The sequence below is a fragment of the Platalea leucorodia genome (genome assembly GCF_965183815.1).
Source record: "Platalea leucorodia genome assembly, chromosome: 1".
Classification (NCBI taxonomy): Eukaryota; Metazoa; Chordata; class Aves; order Pelecaniformes; family Threskiornithidae; genus Platalea; species Platalea leucorodia.
In genome coordinates this window covers 148,758,386-148,780,847 of record NC_138823.1, presented here as the reverse complement: position 1 = coordinate 148,780,847, position 22,462 = coordinate 148,758,386, and the positions used below count along the sequence as shown (strand labels likewise).

Here is a 22,462-nt window from a genome sequence, read left to right as displayed (position 1 = left end):
GCGATACTGCGGCGTGTTCCACATCTGGGAAGGAGAGGATGTAAATGCCTGCCTGTAGCTCTGCCTGTCACCACCCGGCCCGTTGTGCTTCAGCCTAAACCACTACTTGCAAAATAGGAACAGTGTTGGAAATGGCTTTTTACATGATAATAGAAAGAATAAGATTAAGAAACTTTATCTCGTAGGTGATTGTGCTCTAGCAATCAGGAAAATGCTTTGGTAAGACCTGTAGGGTGTTCAGTTATCAAGAAGGTGCTAGAAGAATGAAGGATAATGGTTTCCTAAGTATTTGTGAAATTTTATACCCCAAACAGTTTTCCTGTTGCATTTCTGTTCTCCAGCCTTGTTTTGCAAGAGCAATCCATTAGAAGCCAATAGGCTTGCTTTTGTAAGCATTAACCTACCAGTAAATGAATTAACTGTGCCTTTGAAGAAATCTGTGGCCCTGTCAAAATGGTGGCTCCATGTCTGAACGAAAAGTACTGTCTGATATTTTTTTTTCTTCAGAGTTCTGTGCAAGTTTCCTTGCCAAAGAAGAAACTGAGATGCAGAAAGTAAACCATGAACATAAAAATGTCAGAACAGCTGGTGGTGTTAAAAGTTCAATTCTATTTTTAGATCTCAATAATTTCTTTCTTCCAAAGTCTCTTCCACTCCCACTTCTTCCAAAATCCACGTTTAAAAATACACAAATTTGTGAAAAATGCACTTGACTTTCTCTCAGAGTAACAAACCAGTTGTAGCTTGTTTGTCTCAGCAGATCAGAGCGCTGTGAATTGGCTTTCACTTCAGAAAGAGAGTTGGGAGATAAACAGAACTGAAAAGAAAGTAGCACTCCCACAACTTCAGCCACATCCCAGCATCGCAGGATGCAGGAACAGGGATTTTCCTGTGTTTGAAAGTGCCAAGAGCCATAACTGTGACTGAGATGTTTTATCAAGCTGTTCAGTGTGAAAACACCGCGTCCCTCTGTAGGTTCAGCCAGCAAGTCTGGCTGGCTGATATGTTAATTTAAAAGGAAATAGTATCTATGCTGTATCTTAAAGCGGAGATATTAAATACAAGAAACCATGTACAGAATGAAGGCTTTAAATAGGAAGAGCGTTTCAAAAGGGACCACTAGGCATTGCTAAGTAGTCTGCATGTGATTCATGATGTTCTTGGGACGAAATTTTGGTCATCGATGTACATGGCTTCTTCAATTTTATACGGTTTTTTTTTGTTGTTGTGTTTTGGGGTTTTTTTTGTATGAATAATACCAGCTGTAATGTGTTACACAGGTTTTCTTGCTGCAGCATTGTAGCGATAGGCATCAGCTTGTATCTGTTGGAGAACAGACCATTGTTCTGGCTCCTCCAGCTAAACATGCAATATATGCTGTAAATTGCCTTTATTATATGCTGCTTAAATATCTCATTGTCTGCTTTGCATGCAAGCAATTTATTGCTGCTTATGTTCTGACAGAATGAAAACTAATGTTTAATTATGCATTGCACTAGTAATGTGGTGTTTAGGGTGAATGTATCTGAATTAAATAAGGGCCATTAATAATGCCTAACAATTTATGATATATTCATTGCTTGATTTCAAATCATATAAATTAGAGAAGCTTATTTGAAATGTCACCAATATAAGATGGCTTTGTGGGAACACCTCTCTGTGTGCTAATTTCAGAATCATTACCAGCTGAGTCTTACTATTTATTCAATGTCCAGTAGGCTTTTATTATTCCCTTATTTGCAGTTTAATTACAACCTCTGTTTTCCTGACAGTGTGAATTCAATCCTAAACCTGCAGGAGCAAAATGAGTTGCAATCAGTGGGTTTTTGCCTGAAAGCCTCCTTTCGCTTTGGCCCCCTCCCACCTGCCATGACTGAGCCACAGCTCTGAGCCGATCCCTACAGCCACAGTTTTTTGTAGTATGTGTTTAAAGGGGTGATGCCACTCTAAGGCATGTAAAATTGTTCTTCCCTAAAGCTCGTAAGTCATGGGGGATGTCTCCATCTCACATAACACCTGGTTTTATACCAATATCACAAAAGGTATTTGAAAAAATTACTTAAAGGGATGTTTCTGGGTCATCTATTAAAATCTTGTGTGCATGAGTTTACAAATGTTATTAATAGACATGAGGTATTTATACATAATATGCATAGTTACTGTGCAACTAAAATCTTAGTCATTCATATTTAAAATATTCCATTCTCTAAGGCTGTTATATGGGATTTAAATTCCTCAAAGATATAGTAACCATTGTCTGTTTCAAATAACAAGACAAACTGCAGCAGAATTTTGTATTGGCAACAACAAATCAGGGCCGTTAAAGGATGTAGGCTACAGGGCTAAAAGAACTTTCTTTCTCAATATGATGCGTATGGTATTTATTGTAAAGATGCTATATATGTGGGTTCTCTTAGAAGTAATTGTGATTAAATGAATGTTTGATCCTGAGTCCTCAGCAACAAGTCAACCCTCTGTCCAGTGAGCTCTTTCTGCTTCATTTATGCGTTGTGATTATCTCTTGTGGGAAATTATTTCTTGCTTATGATTTTGTTACATTCAGAAGCACTCCTTAGAGGAAAATGGATATTTCTTATGTAATTATTACAGCTATTGTAACACAGTTTCTGTTATAATTGGGAATACTGAACTTTCATCCTCACAGTCACATTTCATTTGCTATTGCTAAGCTAGCTGTATTTAATGGGAAACGTGAAGAGATGCACGTAATACTTTGGAAAGGTATCACATGCATCTTACTTAAAATTTTGTGTCACGCTTGACTTTCAAACACAGCGAAAAAGAAGCAAAATTTTCATGAGATGGGTTGGAAGGCTGAAAACATCCTCTTTGTTTCATATTTAGTGTCTTTCAGATGTGACTGTTTCTTTACACGGTGATGGCAAAGTGGAGAATTGATCTGTCTGACCTTTCCCTTTTCTTTTAGCTTTTCAAGAGCTGTTTGTGGGGGAGTCTTAGATATTGTTTCTTCTCCCTTCCCCCCGCAATGTGGTTCCAGTTTCCACCAAGATCTAATGACATGGGTATTCCTTTCTGTCTTGTGTGCACTTTCCAATCTGGCCTCATCAAATCTATCCAAAAAAATGTACTATTGCACAAAGAGCCAGACCTTATACTTGAAAGGTTTAAATTAATTAATGGCCTGTGCCACTGGGACATGCCATTACTCAGCTGGTGTGCTATACCAAAGGTCATTTCTGCTGTGTGTTCATCGCCTGCTTTTTTTTCTGTCTCCTGCTAGAGAGGAATTCCCTAAAATATTAGAGAAATTACTTTTACATACCTCAGACTTGAATCAATCTCAAACCCACATCCACCCCCCCAAAAAACACCTACCCCCCAAAAAAAAACAAACAAAAAAACGAAAACAAACCCAAACCTTCTGTTAGCCTGCATTTTTTGCCTGATTTGATGGGGCGGGGGGGTGGGAGGGTGTATGTGTGTGTGTACATTCGTATCTTTTAGAGAACTGCCTGGGAGAATTATTCTGGAATTGTTGTTTAGAATAAAAGAATCTCTAAAGTATGCAAATACAAGCACATTTGGCTGTGTTATTCGGCTATGCAGATGACATTTGTAAGGCCTACAGGCACAATTACAACTGTGCCATATAGCACAAATTTAAATATCCACAGCATGAAAGCAAATCTATAGATTTATTCAGGGAAACTTTATATCAGTAACTTAAAGTGAATGCATGTGAAAATTTGATTAATGCAATTTTGATAATCTAAAATCCAGATTTGCAAGCAAACTTGCAAATTGTAGATGGGTCATTTGAAAATGTGTGAATTCAGCATTATTGACAGTATTCATTGGAAGATATTCTTGGGATCACTTTTGGCTAGGATGGAAATGCGTGTAGGTCTCTGTTATCCCTCTTTCAAGCGTGGAATTTGTTGTAGAATCTGGCAGTCTAAGAGAGTAGGTAATTCCGTATAAGCAGATCTAAAGTTTCATATCTCTGTGTAATATATCTACTTGTCTCTAGTTTTATTTCTACAACAGTTAGACTAGTTCTACAGACTCATGAACCTGGTTTCAGGGTGAGATTGATGCACAGTGATATCAACTGTAGTAAAGAGCATGTATGTTAGGTGTAGTGATTTTCGATCAACGTTTTGTTATTTTATGTCGTATTTAATAAGGTATCAGCATGATTTGTTAGGTTTGCACAGCTGTGTTTTCAAAAATTTACTGGAGTTTCTTCTTTCCCTCCCTTTGGAAGGAGGGAGGAAAGAGTGTTCTCCCTACAACTCCAAGGAGCAGAGCACATTCAGCCCATCCCAAACATCTTTGTTTGGGATATCTGCTCTGCTATGTAACTGCCCTGCCTCTACCTAGAGCTTTTCAGGGCTTTCTGAAGAAGCATTCTCTAAAGTAAATTCAACAGATTTTATCAGTTTTCTTGTGGGCTGCAGGGATCTGAATAATAAAAATGAGACATGGCAGGGAACGTTACTGGGACTTGAAAGTAAAAAAGAAAGGTGATGAGGCCGCCTGACCTGCCTGCTTGCATTGCTTGCTTTCCTCTGTTTAAGAGCTAAAAGGCTCTTCACTGTTTTCTTATTTTGTTTAACTTCAGTTCTGCAAAAGGTCATACTTGCAGAGAGTGCATTTTTTTCCTCCAGTATTTATAACCTATGGCTGCTTCAGTGAAGGTTTCTCCAAAAGCCTCTCTTAAGCAGGATAGCGTTTACAGGCAACTAGCAGCTTCCTAGTTGGAAAACAATGCTGGATAAGCAGTGCTAAGAGCAGTATTGCTATATCCACTGCTAGCGTGCATTTGTATTCGCATAGAGTGGGTTTTCCCCCTAAACCCTGTAGAAAACTGCTGAAGCAAAATGCGCTCCACATGAGCAAAAATAGTTGACCGGGTAAATTGAGATGCGTGACCAGGGTATAGAGCACCGTAAGAACATAGGTAAAATGTATGTCATGGGTATTTGGTGACTGTTGTTGTAATGGGTGTCTCATTCGTGATTTGAAAGCACCGTTGCAAGCTCACAATTCTCTCTCTCATGTTTATCATGTTTTAGCTAAAATTTACTAAAATAAGGATAGATTAATACATGCAATGATAAAAACATTCCTACAAACTACGTAACGGCAAAGCTGTTTACATTTTATCATAAAGATGTGGCCAGAAGTAGATTTCAAATATATATGAAAAATCCTAATCTTAAGAAGACTGACAATATTTATTTCAAAACTAGAAGGAATAGATGGTCCCCATAAATATAAGAAAATAAGGGCAACCGTAGAACTTAACTCCTGCGCCTATTTCTAAGCAAAAATTTTGCTATTTCAGTAGTTTGTCTGACTTGAACAATCAAAGAAATGCCTGAATGCTATGACTTGCAAAAACTCGGCTGAGGTCTGCACTATCGGAAGAAACAAGCCTCTGCTTATTGAGCCCAAAGTGTGTGTATTCACATGTAAGCAAAATTTCTTATTTTTGCTGTGTAGTTCAAGGCACAAGATGTATAAGACTAGCTCATAAGCTGTAAAGGCAAATAGTTGTTTGAAATATAGAATTTGAGTTATCTTTGGAGAGTGTAGCTCAGTTGATGAAACAAGAACAGTGTGTTGGGATTAAAGATCATTTTCACAGAATGGTTCACATTTTGTTGGCATCCTCATTGACCTTCCATAAAAAGTACACTCCAGGTACTGGAGTGCTTTGAAGCACTTTTTTTCTGGAAACTAGTATAGATATGGAATGCCGTTTCTTCTTTTCCAAAGTGTCTATCTTGTGATTGCATTTAATCTGGAAAGAATAAATCTGCTTTTGCATTCTTCTTTTACTTAATATAAAAGAAATAGCAGACTGAATAACATTTTTGTAATTAAGACACATGCAGCGTCTTTGCAAAGACATCAGCAACTAAATATATTCTGTTTTCTCTAGATCAATGAACTGAGCCATGTTCAAATCCCTGTTATGTTGATGCCAGATGATTTCAAAGCATACTCAAAGATAAAGGTGGACAATCACCTTTTCAACAAGTAAGTACAAGTAACAATTCTTTGTAGAAGTGGATAGTGGCAGTGATATTTTTATGAAGTACTATGAACTCTGTTATTTTTCAGTTGATGGGACTGAAGTTTTGATGATTAAGTTAATCCTGCGATAAACATAACCATCTGTGCTGTTCTGAAAAGCAACAGCAGGGGCTGCTGGGTAGTATTTTTCCTTCATATGGTTTATTATGGCCTTGTAAGTATCTTACATATTGAAGGTGATCCTTTCTTGGTGTGGTTATTTATGGCCGACAATAAGCATTTATTTGGTTATTTTTAAAAACATAAATTCATGTGCATGTACTTTTTATTAAATGAAATATTTGAACAAGAATGAGAGTTTAAAGTATATATCAAAGCTGAATAATGTTCAGCCTTTTATAATCCGTAATTTGAAATCATACCAATCATCTAGAAGCTCCAAAATTAAGATCATTTCATGTAATATCTACATCTCTTAAAAATGTTTCATGAAGATTACGTACAGACATACAAAACTGTTAATGCTGTTTTGTGTATAACCTGAATTTTATTCAAGAATATATTTGGAAAGAATTAGGAAGAACTATGCTACTTTGGGTCTTCTGTGGCAAAGGTCAAAATAACTTCTCACATCCAAGTCTGAAATTAACAGTAGGATATTAAAATTAGCCCTGTACTGAATGAGTCCAATTTTCTTGAAGCTTTGGCACTGTCAGTACTCCCTGGTGTCACAGATGGTATGGTAATTCTTGTGTAATCTGATCTAAGATTTCACCTTTGAAGTAATTTTAGGGCAGTGAGAAAACATCCGTTTCTGCTTTTGAGCCCAGGTTCCAAAGTTATCAAAATATAGTTTGTGTTTATTTCATCCAGTTATGTTGTAGCATGTTAGAGACAAATATGTATAAATTTACTGAACATTATAAAGAAAAAGAAAAGAACACGGTGAGACCAAATCTCATTGAATAAAAGAAAGCATTAGAAGAGAGATTGTAAATCTCCTTATCCTCTGCTTTGTACGAACAGAATTGAGACAGAATGCTCTAGAGTTACTTATTGCATGTGGAGGTGAATGAAGTTGACTTGGGTTTCTATTCTTTCAGAGAAAACATGCCAAGTCATTTCAAATTTAAGGAATATTGTCCAATGGTTTTCCGTAATCTAAGAGAGAGGTTTGGAATTGATGATCAAGACTTTCAGGTAAGTTCGCTTTCAAAACACCTAAACTGGTGATGTATACAGATTTTAAATGTTAGTAGTGCTGCAGTTGTGAACAAACAGGCCAATGTGCTGAAATAAAGTTCTTTTATTTTTGTGTAAGTTGGAGGAAAACTAAGAGAAAAAGATGACATTCTTTCTACTCCTTCCCCCACCTGTGAGCAGAACATTTCTGGTTTACCTCTTTGCCTGCCCTATCTGTCTTTAGTCCTCCTTGTTTCCCGTTATAGCACCTCTCAGTCATAAGCCATGTTATTAAAAGCGAGGGGTGATACCTCTTGCAATAGGAAATAAAAATAATGTGTGGACACTACTGACAAGAGATGCTATATTCAGTTGGGTCACTTAGATAACAGTTGCTTCAGTGCTCTCTATGTCAGATGTGGTTTCTGAAATAACCACAGCCTCTTTTTTTGCCCTTCATGCTCTTTTTGTTTAGAAGAGAGTGACCTCTGGCCCGCCAACTTCATACTGCTTCATTATGTCTGCTTTTCCCGTTGTTAAGAGGATCTGGAAACAAATAACTTGCGTAGAGCAGATACAGCAAAACAAGAAATTGCTCTAGATTTGGCAGGGTTGTTCCTTGCAGTCAAAGCTTCTTTCTGTCTTTGCAAAAGAAAGTTCTTGAACTCTGCTTTAGTCTGATTTGCCAATACTCACTGACATTCCGTTTTCCATTAACTGTTCCTAACGCACACTATTTCAGTCACAGGGATAATTCCTTCTGCATTCGTGCTGCAGGATGTCCTATCCAAAAGAGCACTTGCTGTGTAACCCAGCACTGCTTCTTGTCGCGCTCTCTCGCTCTTGTAAACTATTTTGATGTGGGCTGCAATTGTATTTGTAACCTGTTGTTAAGATACATTAGGAGAAGATATTTAATAAATGGTTTCAAGTAGCTAAGCAAATTGTACAAAATGTGTTTGTCATAACATTCCCATTCTTGCTATGTCGAGCAGACTGAATACTGCAGCTGAGATCTACATCTAAGTCCTTTAACTATCCCCTTTACCAATTTTGCTCTTTTCAACATCAAACAATGTGTTAAAAATGCATAGATGGGTTAAAACATGCTTGCAGGAGTGTAGATGGAGATTAGGTTATGGGTCTCGATATACAGCCACTGTAACTTTGGTGAGATGTTTTGCCAGTAAGTGGAGCGGGTTGGGTTGGTTTCTTTTGCTAGAGCTGTCATGATCCTGTTGCATGATGTTTTCATTATCCTGTTTACTGAAGAACTGTTTAAGAGGAAATACTCCAAGACTTGGGCCAACAGTTAAAACAGTTATATCAAATTGCATTCCTGGTTCAATTTTCCTGATAGACCAAAGAGGATCCTATTGTTTGGGAAGTTATTTGATCCCTTTATATGAAGATTTCCTTTTTCTTGCCAAAGGAAAAGAATTGGTGTGTCAAAGAGGAAGGACATGTGATTGCTCCTAAACTTAAAATTATGGTGTCAGCTCATGCTTGATGTCTTTTAGAAGATGGGGTGATGACATTACTAGGTAATCAAGGTTTTATTTCAGTAAATACATTAGAAGACAAGATGCTGTCATTAATTAAAACTGGCAAACTGAGCATAATCAAAAATGCTGCATTCCACAGCATTGTGAAATGTTTCCATCTCCACAATTGTTCTACGACAGAAATTCCTGTTGTAACTACGTTATACTGCTGTTTGGATTTATTAATGAGAACGGTGATAAAACAATGTTAAAGGATTGTCACTAAATAAAATGTCCATATTTTCAGATCAAAACCAAAAACACTTGTTTGTAGCTATGTGTTTTGGGTTTTTTGACAATGCAACCAAACAACAATCCAAAAGAAGAAAATGCAACCACATCATGGTTTTTGATTGAATAAAATTATGTGGTAGTTAGAAAAAATTCTTCAATGCTATTTAGTATTTCAGGTATATTTAGCTAAAAACGGAAGATAGTTAACATTAATTTTGACCCAAGGGAAGGCAATGTCTGCATTCACCATTCTTTTTTTTCATCAATCCAAGCAGTTTATCACTCTGAATTCTTCTTCTTCTGGACTGTTCTGATAATTTTTTTTAAAAAAAATGCTCAAAGTTGTAATGTATTTTGAACACACTTTTAAAATTAAATTATTTTTACAGAAATACACATAAATGAAAATTCAGGTCACCCCATGTGTAAGATAAGGATTATCCCTATTAAAAGTAGAACTTGCTTTCATTTTAATGTTACATTCTCTGTGATTTTAATAGGGAATCTAATTTGACAAAGGGAGACTCACTGTATATACTTTTTTCCCCAGCTAATCTTTGTCTTCAAGGAAGTTACTCCAATGAATATTGGTTAAAATTATTGTCTTATACTCGGAGGCAAGCATGAATTGGAAAAAGCCTGTGCAGTATTGAACTGAAGGAAAGCTTATGGAAGAGATAGCGAATAACTTTCTCTAGATAGCTTTTCTTATATAATGATTTTCAGGAAGGGAGTCCTAATCAATTGTGAACAATGTCATTCCCGTTATTGAGCAAGATAGGATTGGTTTAGATAAATAAACCCAATTACCTTGTTCATTAGTGAGACACATCAGTTTAAATCAGGAAGAACATTCATTTTACATGTTTTTGTTTTCAGAATGTTCTGCAGATATCCTTGATGAGTTGCTCCAGAGGGCAGATAGTGCTTACTCATAAGTAAAGACTAAAAAAACCCTACCTTGTGAAAAGAATTTGGTAGTGTGTGCTCTAATTACTGGGCTATACTAATTTTAATTCTTGACATTGTGTTATTCACTTTTTACAGTAATTTTGTGGACTGCTTAACACATAGGCTTAGTTCACATATAGAATGGTTAATATAGGGATCTTCTCTTACAGAGATCTCCTCTTATCCCTGAAGAGAGATTTAAATCTCATAAAGTACAGGGTTTTTCCTACAAGCAGTCCAACTTCAGGGTCAGGGGAATTCCTTAAACTGTATATGGTTCATGCCTTACAGGAAGCCATTTCTAGTAATGGCAATTACAGTTCCTATAATAGGCTCCCTCCCTTCACATGATGAAAACCAACTCCTTTTTTTGAGGTATCTGTGGTAATCTGTCCTACATCTATCTGTCTTTCATAGCTGGCTGGGCATCTCTGAGAGACTTTTGGATTAGTACCGAACTAGGATTAAAGTTTCATGGAGATATATGTGTGGTTGCTAATACTGGGTGGGTTTTTTTCAGTGATTCATTCTTTATTATGGACAGCAGTGTAGAAAATATAGTATGAAGTTAGTTAAACCTTGAGTTTTATTCAAAGGTTGCCTATAGAAACTTGTTATGACAAATTAAGCCTTCAATCTAGGTTAAGAAACTTTGTTCTTATGTCAAAAAAATCTTTTATTAGACCCCGATTTTCCTTCTTGGTGATCATGTATTACTAAGATATTTATTGCATCAAATTAAGAAACGGTCTGGCTGTTTTTTCTTAGAAAGGGGAACACAGGTGATGATTAGTCAGTATGAATCAAAATTGCATTTGAATAATAGAAAAACCACTTATATAGACTAGAAATTATCAAAGGGAAAGAGATTATTGTTATGTTTTGTGCTGTTGGATGTTACAAGTAAGTACATATGGATCTCATATTGAAGATAATTTTTAAAAGTGTCAAAGTAATTCCACAAGCCAGACCATTAAATAATGACAAATTTTGCCTTGATAGGGTAAATTATCTTGATCTTGCATTTTTTTAGTGTCTTCTATTTCATTGAAAAAGAATCCCTAACTCTTTAAGATCCTCGTAACATTGACAGGAAAATACCTGAGAGTTCGTAGCAGGGGAAAAAAAAAGGTATTAGAAAACAGATGTAGTAAAGTAAATCCCTCACTACAGTCCTAAACTAATTTTTAATTTCTGTGTTCCCCCATAGCTTTAGATACTGGTTTTGCAAAGGTTATTCTACAGAAAGGCCTCTTTTTTCCAAAATGTAAGGGGTAGCTCTGGTAACTTTGGAGTTTCTTTTCAACTTGGTTGGCATTGCTTATCTTAAAAAGTCCAAGAGTACAATTCTGTCAGAAGAATTGCAGGAATAGCTTCTGTAAACTGCAAAATTTTGAGAGATTAACAGGCAAGCAGCTAACTTAATGCCCCCCAACAAACTCTAGAAAAATAGGATCTACTACAGTTACAAATGCTGCTGTTGCTCTGGAAAGGGAAACTTACTGTGCTCCAACACATCTGTTCTTGCTTAAAGTTATTGCTGAATCCCACATCTGGATTCTGCTAGGCAAAAAAGGGAGACTGTGTTCTTGCCCAATAAAATAGAATTGCTCTTACCAGAGGGCACCAATGTCCCAGTGTACCTAATGAGCCTTCTACTGGGGACAGGGGAGAGCACAACTGATTTTCCTTAAAGTTTTAGTACTTAGTGCAATAGGAGACATGCTCAACTCTGACTTTGCCTGTCTGCGGGAGCAGTTTGTAGACGTTCTCTGTACAGGACAAAGAATTCATAAAGAACTTTTAGCAGATGGTCTATACGTTCTTTTTCATTTAGAGATGCTTATTATTTCTCTATGTGCATTTTTCCATATAAAAGATTGAAATATAAAATGAAAATTGAGAATTCCTGCTTTTAAGCAATTTCCCTAATAACAAACTATGTGGTGGGTTGACCCTGGCTGGACACCAGGTGCCCACCAAAGCTGCTCTATCACTCCACTCCTCAGCTGGACAGGGGAGAGAAAATATAATGAAAGGCTCGTGGGTCGAGATAAGGACAGGGAGAGATCATTCACCAGTTACCATCATGGGCAAAACAGACTTAACTTGGGGGGAAATTAATTTAAGTTATTACCAATTAAATCAGAGCAGGATAATGAGAAATAAAATCAAATCTTTAAAAACACCTTCCCCCCACCCCTCCCTTCTTCCCGGGCTTAACTTTACTCCCGATTTTGTCTACCTCCTCCCCCCCAGTGGCGCAGGGGGATGGGAATGGGGGTTGCGGTCAGTTCATCACACGTTATCTCTGCCGCTCCTTCCTCCTCAGGGGGAGGACTCCTCACACTCTTCCCCTGCTCCAGCGTGGGGTCCTTCCCACGGGAGACAGTCCTCCATGAACTTCTCCAATGTGAGTCCTTCCCACGGGCTGCAGTTCTTCATGAACTGCTCCAGTGTGGGTCCCTTCCACGGGGTCACAGGTCCTGCCAGGAGCCTGCTCCAGCATGGGCTTCCCATGGGGTCACAGCCTCCTTCAGGCATCCACCTGCTCCAGCATGGGGTCCTCCAGGGGCTGCAGGTGGATATCTGCTCCACCATGGACCTCCATGGGCTGCAGGGGGACAGCCTGCATCACCAGGGTCTTCACCAGGGGCTGCAGGGGAATCTCTGCTCTGGCGCCTGGAGCACCTCCTCCCCCTCCTTCACTGACCTTGGTGTCTGCAGAGTTGTTCTTCCCACATATTCTCACTCCTCTCTCCGGCTGCTGTTGCTGTTTTTCCTCTTCTTAAATGTGTTATCCCATAGACGCTACCACCATCACTGGTGGGCTCGGCCTTGGCCAGCAGTGGGTCCGTCTTGGAGCCAGCTGGCATTGGCCCTACTGGACATAGGGGATGCTTCTGGCAGCTTCTCGCAGAAATCACCCCTGTAGCCCCCCACTACTAAAACCTTGCCACGCAAACCTAATACACAAACCATGTGAACTCAGTATCTTTCACATCTCCTGATATGGTGGTTGTCTTCTGTTTCGATATCTCTCACAGCTTTCCATACAGAGGTATTTATAGTCCAGACTCTAATATGGCATCAGGTAAATAATGCAAATTCTAGGTTCGTTTTTCAGAAGTCAGCCTTTAATATAATCTTCTTTTTAAGTATCTAAACTTCAGATCACCAAAATTCTTGTCAACCTATGAATATTTTTGCTCATTTTGTGTGACTTAACCAATGCTAAGACATCATATTAAGACCTTAACAACTATTTTACAATCTAAGGCGATATGTTTTATCACACAAGCAAATATTAGTCAGAGCGCTCTGATGGTTCTTCTGCACTGAAATTCATGCCTCCATTTGTTGGCCCTTGGTTTGGGAAGGAACGAGCCACCTCTAGCATCAAACTACAGACAAGGTCAGCCATAAGTATCTCAGCAACAAGTATGTTAGGAGTTGGATCTTCTTCCTAAGACATGATCTTTTCATTGAATGTTTAATAAAATGCATAAACAATCCTGGAAGCAAAAACTGCCTTGGCAAGAAAATTCATGTGCCAGTCATTTTAGCATGGTAAGTCTGTCAGTGCATGAGAAGTTCTTGAGCTCATCTGTCAGATGAGGTACCTGTAGCAGAGTACACAGTTTGTGGATTCCAAATGGATGTTGGCACCAAGATGTTCAGAGCTGCAGATGTCTTGTTTGATGTGGGCATAGGCAGTAGCGGTAGTAAAGTGTTGAGCCAGCTGTAGTAACAAAAACTGTGGCATTTGTGGTCTTTCCACCATATAAAAAGTCAAGTTCACAATCTGAATATTATGTTCTAGGATTTGGTGCCTTAAGTGTGAGCCCAAATAAGAATTTAGTGACAGTGGGACTTAACCTTAGTATGTATGGCAACAGAAGTTTTAACCTCTGCTTTCTTTTAGTCTTCCCTAGAGAAAACATTTAATTTGCCTTGCTTTCAGCAGTTCCTTGCCTAAACTAAGTGTCATTCACAATTGAGTATTCAAACTAGAAAAAAAGTAATTTATCATGTGCTGGCAACATCAAAACAATGAGCTGATAGGTGCTCCCTGAGCTCTCACGGAGGTAGCCATTGAAAGTGAGGCATCAAGCCAAGCTTTGCAGGGCTGAAGGAGAGAAGCTCCCAGAAAAAGAGCCCTAACTATTTCCAAAGCAGGTGCATGCCTTAAGCTGACAGCTCCAAATCCAGGCCTACAGTCTCAATAGGATGACTTGATTTAGGAAAGAATCACGTGTTTTATTCGGTAAACTCTCATTTGACCAAGTTGAGGAACCCATAGCCTTTCTCCTGGAAGGATAGCTCAGTGCAAAAAGAAAAAGTTGGTGTTTTCACCTTTCTTTTTTTAATGCCTTTCACCACAGTAATCACTCGCTGAATACAATTTGCTTACAGACGTTCATAGGTGTTCAGAGTGTGTACATCCACATCTTAACCAGATCATAGAAGGGACTTGATATTTCTCACGGGTGCACCACAGGACCAGTGGTGGTCTGTTTTTGTCTTTTGGAGACCCCATGACATACACCGTAGGTCTTTTGAGAGCCCTGCTTTTGAGCTGACAAGAAATCATCATGCAGTATTGTCCATTCAGCTGCCAAAGGCAAGGAAGGGGAGGTCATACCACCGAGTGTGCTTGTAGCATATGTTACTGGTCAGGTATGCTTTGCTACGAGCCAGAGAAACGCGTGTCAGTGTTGGAGATCAGTGTTTCCTGATCAAGTTCCCTCGTCAGTGTTCCCAGACATGAACCTGCTCAGTGGCAATGGTGGAATGCACAGTGCCAGCAGGCAAAGTAAACCCCGAAGTCTTCCCTGCCCTTTCCCCGTATGACAAAACCAGACATCTCTGGATTTGGTGCTTGTTACGTTAAAATACTAGCACTTTGCCTTTCTTCTCTCTAGAAATCACTGGCAAAACACTGTCCTGAACACCATCCCAGAAGTGGGCTGCTTGTTTCAAATTACAGTGAAAAAACTTGGAGCATCTATGTCCAGTTGTATGACACTGCGTCTCTCTGATATGCTTCTTAATCAGTAATCTAGGTCTAATTCGTCCATATCCATCATTCCTGGGGTCTTGTAAAAACAAAGAAAGGTTGGGGGGAGCTGCAAGCTTGTCTTCATGAGAAGCTGTGCATGGGCCAGGCAGCACGACTGTAACTGCTGTCACAGAAGAACAGCCAGACCATGTGTGCATAATGCTCTAACAGCAATGAACCACTGCCAGGCTTTTCCACTGACCTATGATTTCAGTCATCACAGAGCATCATTTGTGCACTTGTTTTTGCCTATTCGTTCATGCAGAGTTTGCCCAGAGGCACTCTCAAATAGCCTGGGATGTGATCTGATTTGTCTTTAGGGTATGTTGGGCTTGTGAAGCTCGTTTTAGCGTTCCACAACTTTCGGATGAGATCACAGTACCAGAAACTGTTGTTTGCCTTTGTCCAGACATCACAAAATGGGAAAGATTTAAATCAATGAGAAGCTGTTAAGCCAGTCAGTTTGAAAGATTACTGTTCTTCTAAAGCTTTCCATGCTTTATCACCAGAATTTTCCTATTGCCCTTTTTCTCTTTTTTAGGAAAAGCTCTGACTCAACGGCAATTTTTATTAGGCTCCTTTTTTAGATGAGTTACATGAAGTATTTGTATTACATCCAACACGTTGTTCACATGTTCAAAGTTTCTAAAATATAATCTTGTCTGCTAAAGTAGCAGTTAGAAAACAATGACATTTACATTAGATGTGTAAGAGATTAGAATGAGCTAATTAAATTGACCTTTAAATCTCTCCACCCTCTTGGAGGCTGTGGCTAATCCTTGGCCTCCCACTGTGGAGATAAATATCTGTGCTGTGAACATTTTAAGCAAAGTAGGCAGAGGAGGAAGAGCCTCACCAGCAGTTCGTCTTTGAAGAGGAGGGCAATACTTTGCCAGTTATAAATATAGCTTGCAATTATGGAGGGAGGGGGGGGACAAGCTTTTCCTGTACTTTAGTGGCTCTGCTCCATGTGTTTTCTTACAAAAATGCTTTCAGTTGGAAAAAATAGCTCCAAACAGCTTAACTTGTTGCTCTTAGAAACAACCAAAGTCTCTCTGGAAATCAGTTTACTTTTTTTGATATCTGGTGTTGGTATAACACATTATCGATAATATCATTAGTGCTACTTAATTATAATAGGCTGTTATTTTTATTGACCAATGTGCAAGGCAAAAATAGACTTCCAAAGGATAAAGCATTAGGTGGTGTTTTAGCTAGCTTCTAAAGATTCTTGAGGATGCCTCTTGCAAAGTATTTGGCCTGATATTTTTGTTACTTTGATTTTTAAAATGCCAATTATTGTGGGGCTTTATAGTAAAAAATAAAAATTATGTAAATAATGGATGATTAAATGACAAAAATCAAAATCTAATTGTCAATGAGAAATTGACATTTCGTGTAGTGAAAACTTGCAGAAGATGCAAAATCTGTCCAAATGGCAAAGTGGGATAAAGACAAGGATTTTGTACAAAAACCACTTTGACCGCCTGGCATTCTGAACCTGTCCAAATGAGATGCCTTTTAATACAGTCAGATGAATAGTTATCTGGATAAAAAGGAGTGCAGAACTACAGAGGGGAAGGCTGCATTCAGGAAGGTAGTAGCTCTGAGAAGGAACAAGAGGTCCAAGAGGAGCTCACACTAGTGCTAAGTTCTTGTTCTGACTGGAAGGAGTAACTGCACCCTTGGGTGGATAAATTGGAAGGTATAAAATAAGACTAGAAAGAGCTCTAATTTTTTTTAACATCTGTTTATTTTATACCTGAAGCTAATACTATATATAGTTTTGGTGCTAGTCATCTTAAAAAAGGATGTTGAAAATCTGGATATAGAAAAAATATAGAAAAATGGCATCAAAGGAATTTAAGGACATAGAGAATGCGTTGTGGTGGGAGTGACAGAGTTTGACCTGCTGCTCTTGCAAAATTTTGAATGCGAATAGTATGTGAGTATCCTTGCAGAAAAACAATACTAGATACTTTAGGAAAGAATAAATAGGAATGAATGGAAAAAGAAATAATTCAAATGCAAAATTAGACTCACCTTTTCAGCAACAAAGATTATTAAATACTAGAAAAACTACAGTGGTGAATCTTGGTCTTTTGAAGTTGGAAAAATCAAGACTGCCTTTCTGGAAGTTGTACCTTGACCAAAAGCAGAGGTTGGAGTTCAGTTTAGGAATGGCTGGGTGAAATAAAATGGCTTCTGATGGGTAGCGGTTGTGTTGGATTCTGGTTGAAGGCTCCAGAAAAGCTTCTGTGAACTACAAAGAACTGTGGATCAGGTCCTAAGAGCACCTGTGCAAAAAAAAAAAAAAAATTTTTCCTTACCTAATATATTTTTACTGTAGGAGATAATACTCTGTGCAGATTGCTGAGAGTTTGGGAAAGAGATGCTGAAGGAAGAGAGTGGGTCTATAGTAAAACTAAATAACCTGTCAGTTAATTGGCTAATGAATATGCTGTTCTTGGGTGAAATGATGACATGTTATATAGGTGTGCTGATTAACTTTTTGTATCAAGAACTCTTTGGGAAATGAAATACTATTAAGTGGTGTAGCTTTCACTCATTTATGTTTAAATCTATATTTTTCTTATTTTATCAGAAATTAATTCTGTGGTATGGGACAAATTCTTTGTGATTTGTAGCCTCTCAGCACTGAAGACCACATGAGTATTTCTGGTTGCTTGCTACTCAGTGCAATATAGGTGATATTTTTTATATTGATTTATGTAAGGGCAGTGAGACTTCCAGCCAATGATTTCTCAGAGGGAAATTATTTGGGAGAGAGGGGGAGGTATGTGAAAGAGAAATTTATCTAGTAGAGGTAACTCTGAGCTTGGCATGTTAAATGTGTCTTCAGTTGTATAAGTAATTACACAAGTAATTTAGCATAGTCTTTAAATGACCTCATAAAAGTATTCACACTTTAAAAGTACAAAACCTTTTCTTTCTCCTGAGACCAAAAAACCAGCAGGCACAAGATTAAAACTTCACAAATGAGAAGTGAATGGGGAATTGGCAGAACACGCACACTCGGAGCAGGAGACTTGCAGCGAGTTGCTAAGTGAAGCTGTTAAGTGGAACAGGGTATGTGTGGCTGACAGATGTTTTAATTGTGCCAGAGGACCGAGGCACACCGTGGCGGAGTTGGAGGAGGCTGGGAGTATCTGAAGGGGACAGGGGACTGTGACCCTCTTTTCTTTGAGTTTTGTGCTCACTAATACTATAGTATACGCAGGTGATATTTTTAAACTTCTTATGACTAATGCCCCAATGTTGTACAGCTAGATGCATGCTCCACTGGCTCCTGACACAATATGGAAGTGCTATGTAGTAGTAGTAAGCGATGGTAAAAGGGTTGTTAGATCATCAAACCTGTATCTTTTGGAGGATGGGAGTTGGGTGTTTTTTTTTCTATATCTGAAGGATATCCTCCGTGTTCTGGCTTTGTGGCTCATAGATCTGTGTTAAGTGAGGAGTAGCTCATTTCCCATCTGTTCATATTCCACTTAGTCTTTCCCTAATTAAGAAGCAGAGCCAGAGGGAATTCAGTCTGCTATTTGCCATGATCTATCTCTCTCTGTCTCTCCTTTCCCCCTCCCTCAACCTGCTTATATTTTCCTTTTGGTAAAGGGAGGTGCTTGAGTTTCATTCTCTATTTCCTTCCCAATACGCTACAGAAGCCTCACCTAAGAAGGAGATATTGTTGCTGGGGACGGTGATGGGTCTCTCTTAGCTGAGTTTAGTACGGAACAAGGAAGCAGAGGAAGAGCACTATGCTGCTCTCTTTACCCAGGTTCAATCAGCTTTTCTTCCCAGGCACTTGTACACGGATGTCAGTAGTACAACTCGTTTTACTCACTTTTTGTACAAATCATCACTGAACCGTATCTGTGTTCTGGCAAAAGTCATCTGGATCACAGGACTGTTTTACCATGTACTGTCCCACAAAAGTGCATTTGGCAGTAAGAGACAAGTCTGTACAGTGCGTCCAATAGCAGTCTGAACTACAGAGCCATACAATTCCAAGAAAGGCATATTTTCAGTCTGTCTCATGAGCGCTACTACATGTTTCTTACTATTGTGTGCATTAAGATAAAAGTGATTGACTCTAAAAACTTGGGTTAGAAAACCCCAGAATAAGTTAAACTTTTTTAGATATGTCTGAAATTTAATTTTAAAAGAGAAAACTCCACAGTCTTTGTGGCGTAAGGCACATATTGAACATCACACGTGGTGTTACTTGTATTTTTGTGTGAGATTTCTTACCAGTTATAGGTTTACTAGTGGCTGTGCTTTAAAGAGGCTTAAGTGCAGGACCTGCTTGGCTATTTTGTGTGTTAACTTATGTGCAACATTTTCCAGCAAAGAATCTCTTCACTTCTCATATATATACTATTAATTTGTCAGTATTTGGCAGGGTTGAATGGGGCGCAAATTGCTTTGATTTATACTTAACAGTGTTGGGTCAAACAGGTAAGTTAGCTTTACCTACATCAAAAGGGAAGGATCTTAGTGTTTTTAAAGTATTTTTAAATAGCCATATTGTTTCCCTTTGAATCCTCTAAACTCTTCTAGTTTGATCCGTTCAGTGAAGCCGTTCCTTGATCTTACTTAGTAATGATGACTTACCAGTGCAGGCCAGTTCTTGTCATCTTGTTATTTCAAGATTCATTGTCATGATCAGGCAACAGTATATGTATTTTACTGAAGACTGATTTCTAACTATAAACAAATATAACTAGTATAGTTGAGAGGTAAGATACTTTGCATCATATCTAGAAGTTTTACTTTAGAAGGAGTTTGAACTTTTCTCTGTTCACAGAAGTGAGAGTTACCCATAACAAATAAAACTGTCCACAGACAAAACTCAGCCATGCATTTATCAGCACAAGAAAGTGGCAATGCAATTACTAGTAATCAGCACAATATGATGTAATTAGATTTTTTTGAGCTTTTTAAAATGTACTTATTTAATAAACTTAGACAAGTATCAAAATAAAGCACAGCAAATAGTAATATTAACAATATCCTTCATGTTCCACCTTCTTACAGAATTCAAAGAAACTGCATTCTGTATTGGAAGACAGCATTATATTGAGAGAGTTATCACAGTAATAGAGAATTAGTAAAAATAAAGTGTCAAAGAGGTTGTTTAATTAGAGGTTGTTTTTATCTTAAATATGTTTAATATTTCAACATCTGATCTTAAAGTCAGTATTGTAGAGAGGGCATTTGGGTTACCTGTGCATGTATGTAGAGGTGCTGCTTAACATAAAGTTGGTTGGTTTATTGTAACAAATTAATATGCATGTGGTAAGCTGATAGCCATATGCATTCTTAATTAAACTTGATATAGATAACTAGTAATAAAGTAGCCATCTACTAAAAAATAAATGCATCACCATTTCCAACCCATTAAAGCATTAAGAAACAGTAAAGTGTGTACTAAGTAATTATCTACAGATGTATTATATTCTCTTCTTAGCAACATTTTCCGTTTGATAGTTGTATTTGCAAATTAACTTGTCATTATAGTTAGCAATCAGGCAGAATTAATTTCCATTAGGAAAAAAGCTATTGCTGGAAAAAACAAGAATCAGTAAAAAGTCAGTGACTTTATGAGGTTTCCTTCAGTTGATTTAAAATATGACTAGATTTATTAATTTCTGTTTGAATCTGACTCGTTTCTTCTGACTGGTATTTTTTTTCTGTCTAGCCTGAACTATAATGAAAGAAGCATGCTAAAAGGAGTATTAGTTTATTCATTCTCTTAGTGTAACAGCTGTTATTTCATTTAAGTCAGAATTTCTTGTTGCTTATGCTGTCCATATTTTTAAATGTCTCGAGTATAATATTCCATCGGGGGGGGGGGAATCATCTGAATAAATTTATGTTTGTTTTGATGGGTTGTTACATAAATATACTTGTATACTAGATATTCCTGGTTAATGATGGGATGAAAGGAGGTTCCTGGGAAGCAGGAAGAACTTTATTTTAAGGCCTAACACTTAAGACGAGCTCTCCTGTGCAAATAGTGCTTATGAAGACAAAAGGAGACAGATTTCAAAAGAGCAAATTGTTATAGGAATAGCATTTGGAAGGTTTGAAGTCAAAATCGGTTATTTTTGTCCCTTTCTGGCCACAGAATTAGTAACTGAGGTTCAGCAACTCAGAAGTCAAGAGAAGCATCATCTCCCGTGTGTTGTATCTCAGTAAAGACATTGCTGGCAAGATATTTCATTCATACCAAGTAATCCCAGGTCTTAATTTCACTCAAATCTGACAAGTCTTTTGGTGAGAAATGGTAAAATATACCTCAAGAGTATTTGAAATTTTGGAGAGCAATGCTAGTTCAGTCCTCCTTACTATCTTCCGTCTTTCCCTCCTCCTTCAAAGGTTCAGTGGCAGACTAGCAAGTACACTTTTTTGCAACTTTTGGTAGCAAAACAACTTAAGCCTCCCCCCAGGTTAATTGCTATCAAGGTTTACACCACATGGCTTACAATTTGAAGACTAGGGTTCTCTGGGAAAAATACATTCAGAAAACTGTGGTTACTGCTTTATTGCAATAGCTAACCTCAGAATAATGCACCTTTTTCTGCTGGGAACAATAACAAATAATTACCCGGTAGCTTTTATTATTGCTAACTGAATTACAGCCTAATAACTTAGCAGTAGTTTAATTCACTACATACACTAATGATTACCCATGCTTTAGCTTTTCTCCAAATTAAGAATAATTATTATGTTACATCATATTTTCTAGTTTGTGATGAAGGTAACTGAATTTGCACAATTTTTTTCAAACTTCTATTATCAGTTCTTCATCTTAAACTATTAAATATACATCCTGGCAATAAAGCCAAGTCCTGACTCTAGAATAGAGAGGGTTTCTTCAGAGGTTGGTTTCTAAGATTGACTCTATTTATGATTCAATTTGAAAATTAATGGAGTACTGATATGAAGTGTAGCATTAAGAAAATTCAATGTGTTTATGATATCTGTTCTCTTGAATAGACTTCACCAGTACATAAAAACATTTCAGTGGTGGAGTGGTAGGAAGTCAATTTTAATAGGAAACATCTGAAAACAGGTAAAAAAACTGCAGTAATACTTAAATTCCCTTCTGTAGTATCTTCAATACCATGTGAAGTCATGATGTATCAGGACTTGTATCTGTTAAATTTGGCTGTCCAAAAGCCAGTGCAGAGAAGGAACTGAGCCTGCAATGGTTGTCCCTAAAGCTCTGTTCTGACCAGTCTGGAAAAATTGTGTATTTATAAACATTATGGAAGCACCCACATCCTTTCTTTCTTTCCTTAGGGAATAGAGAGGATAATGGAGAAAGACATCATTTTTATTACAGACATTAGTAATGATTCTAGTTCATTGCACAAGCCTAGAAATATACAGGGAGAAGTGTGCAAAGATTTATTTCTCCTACATGTCATAATTA

General features: G+C 37.8%; 1 protein-coding gene across 5 annotated transcripts in view; it reads left to right on the top strand.

Annotated features, from left to right (window-relative positions):
- PIP4K2A (phosphatidylinositol-5-phosphate 4-kinase type 2 alpha) overlaps positions 1–22,462 on the top strand; it is a 114,068-nt gene that overhangs the window by 56,864 nt on the left and 34,742 nt on the right. For 4 of the 5 annotated variants that reach the window (XM_082318401.1, XM_082318400.1, XM_082318402.1 and 1 more), the window contains 2 exons: positions 5,933–6,030; positions 7,131–7,227. In XM_082318401.1, coding sequence (XP_082174527.1) covers positions 5,933–6,030; positions 7,131–7,227 — 195 coding nt within the window. Of the gene's footprint in view, positions 1–5,378; positions 5,460–5,932; positions 6,031–7,130; positions 7,228–22,462 lie in introns of those variants that run through there. The other variant, XM_082318404.1, reaches the window with a different exon arrangement.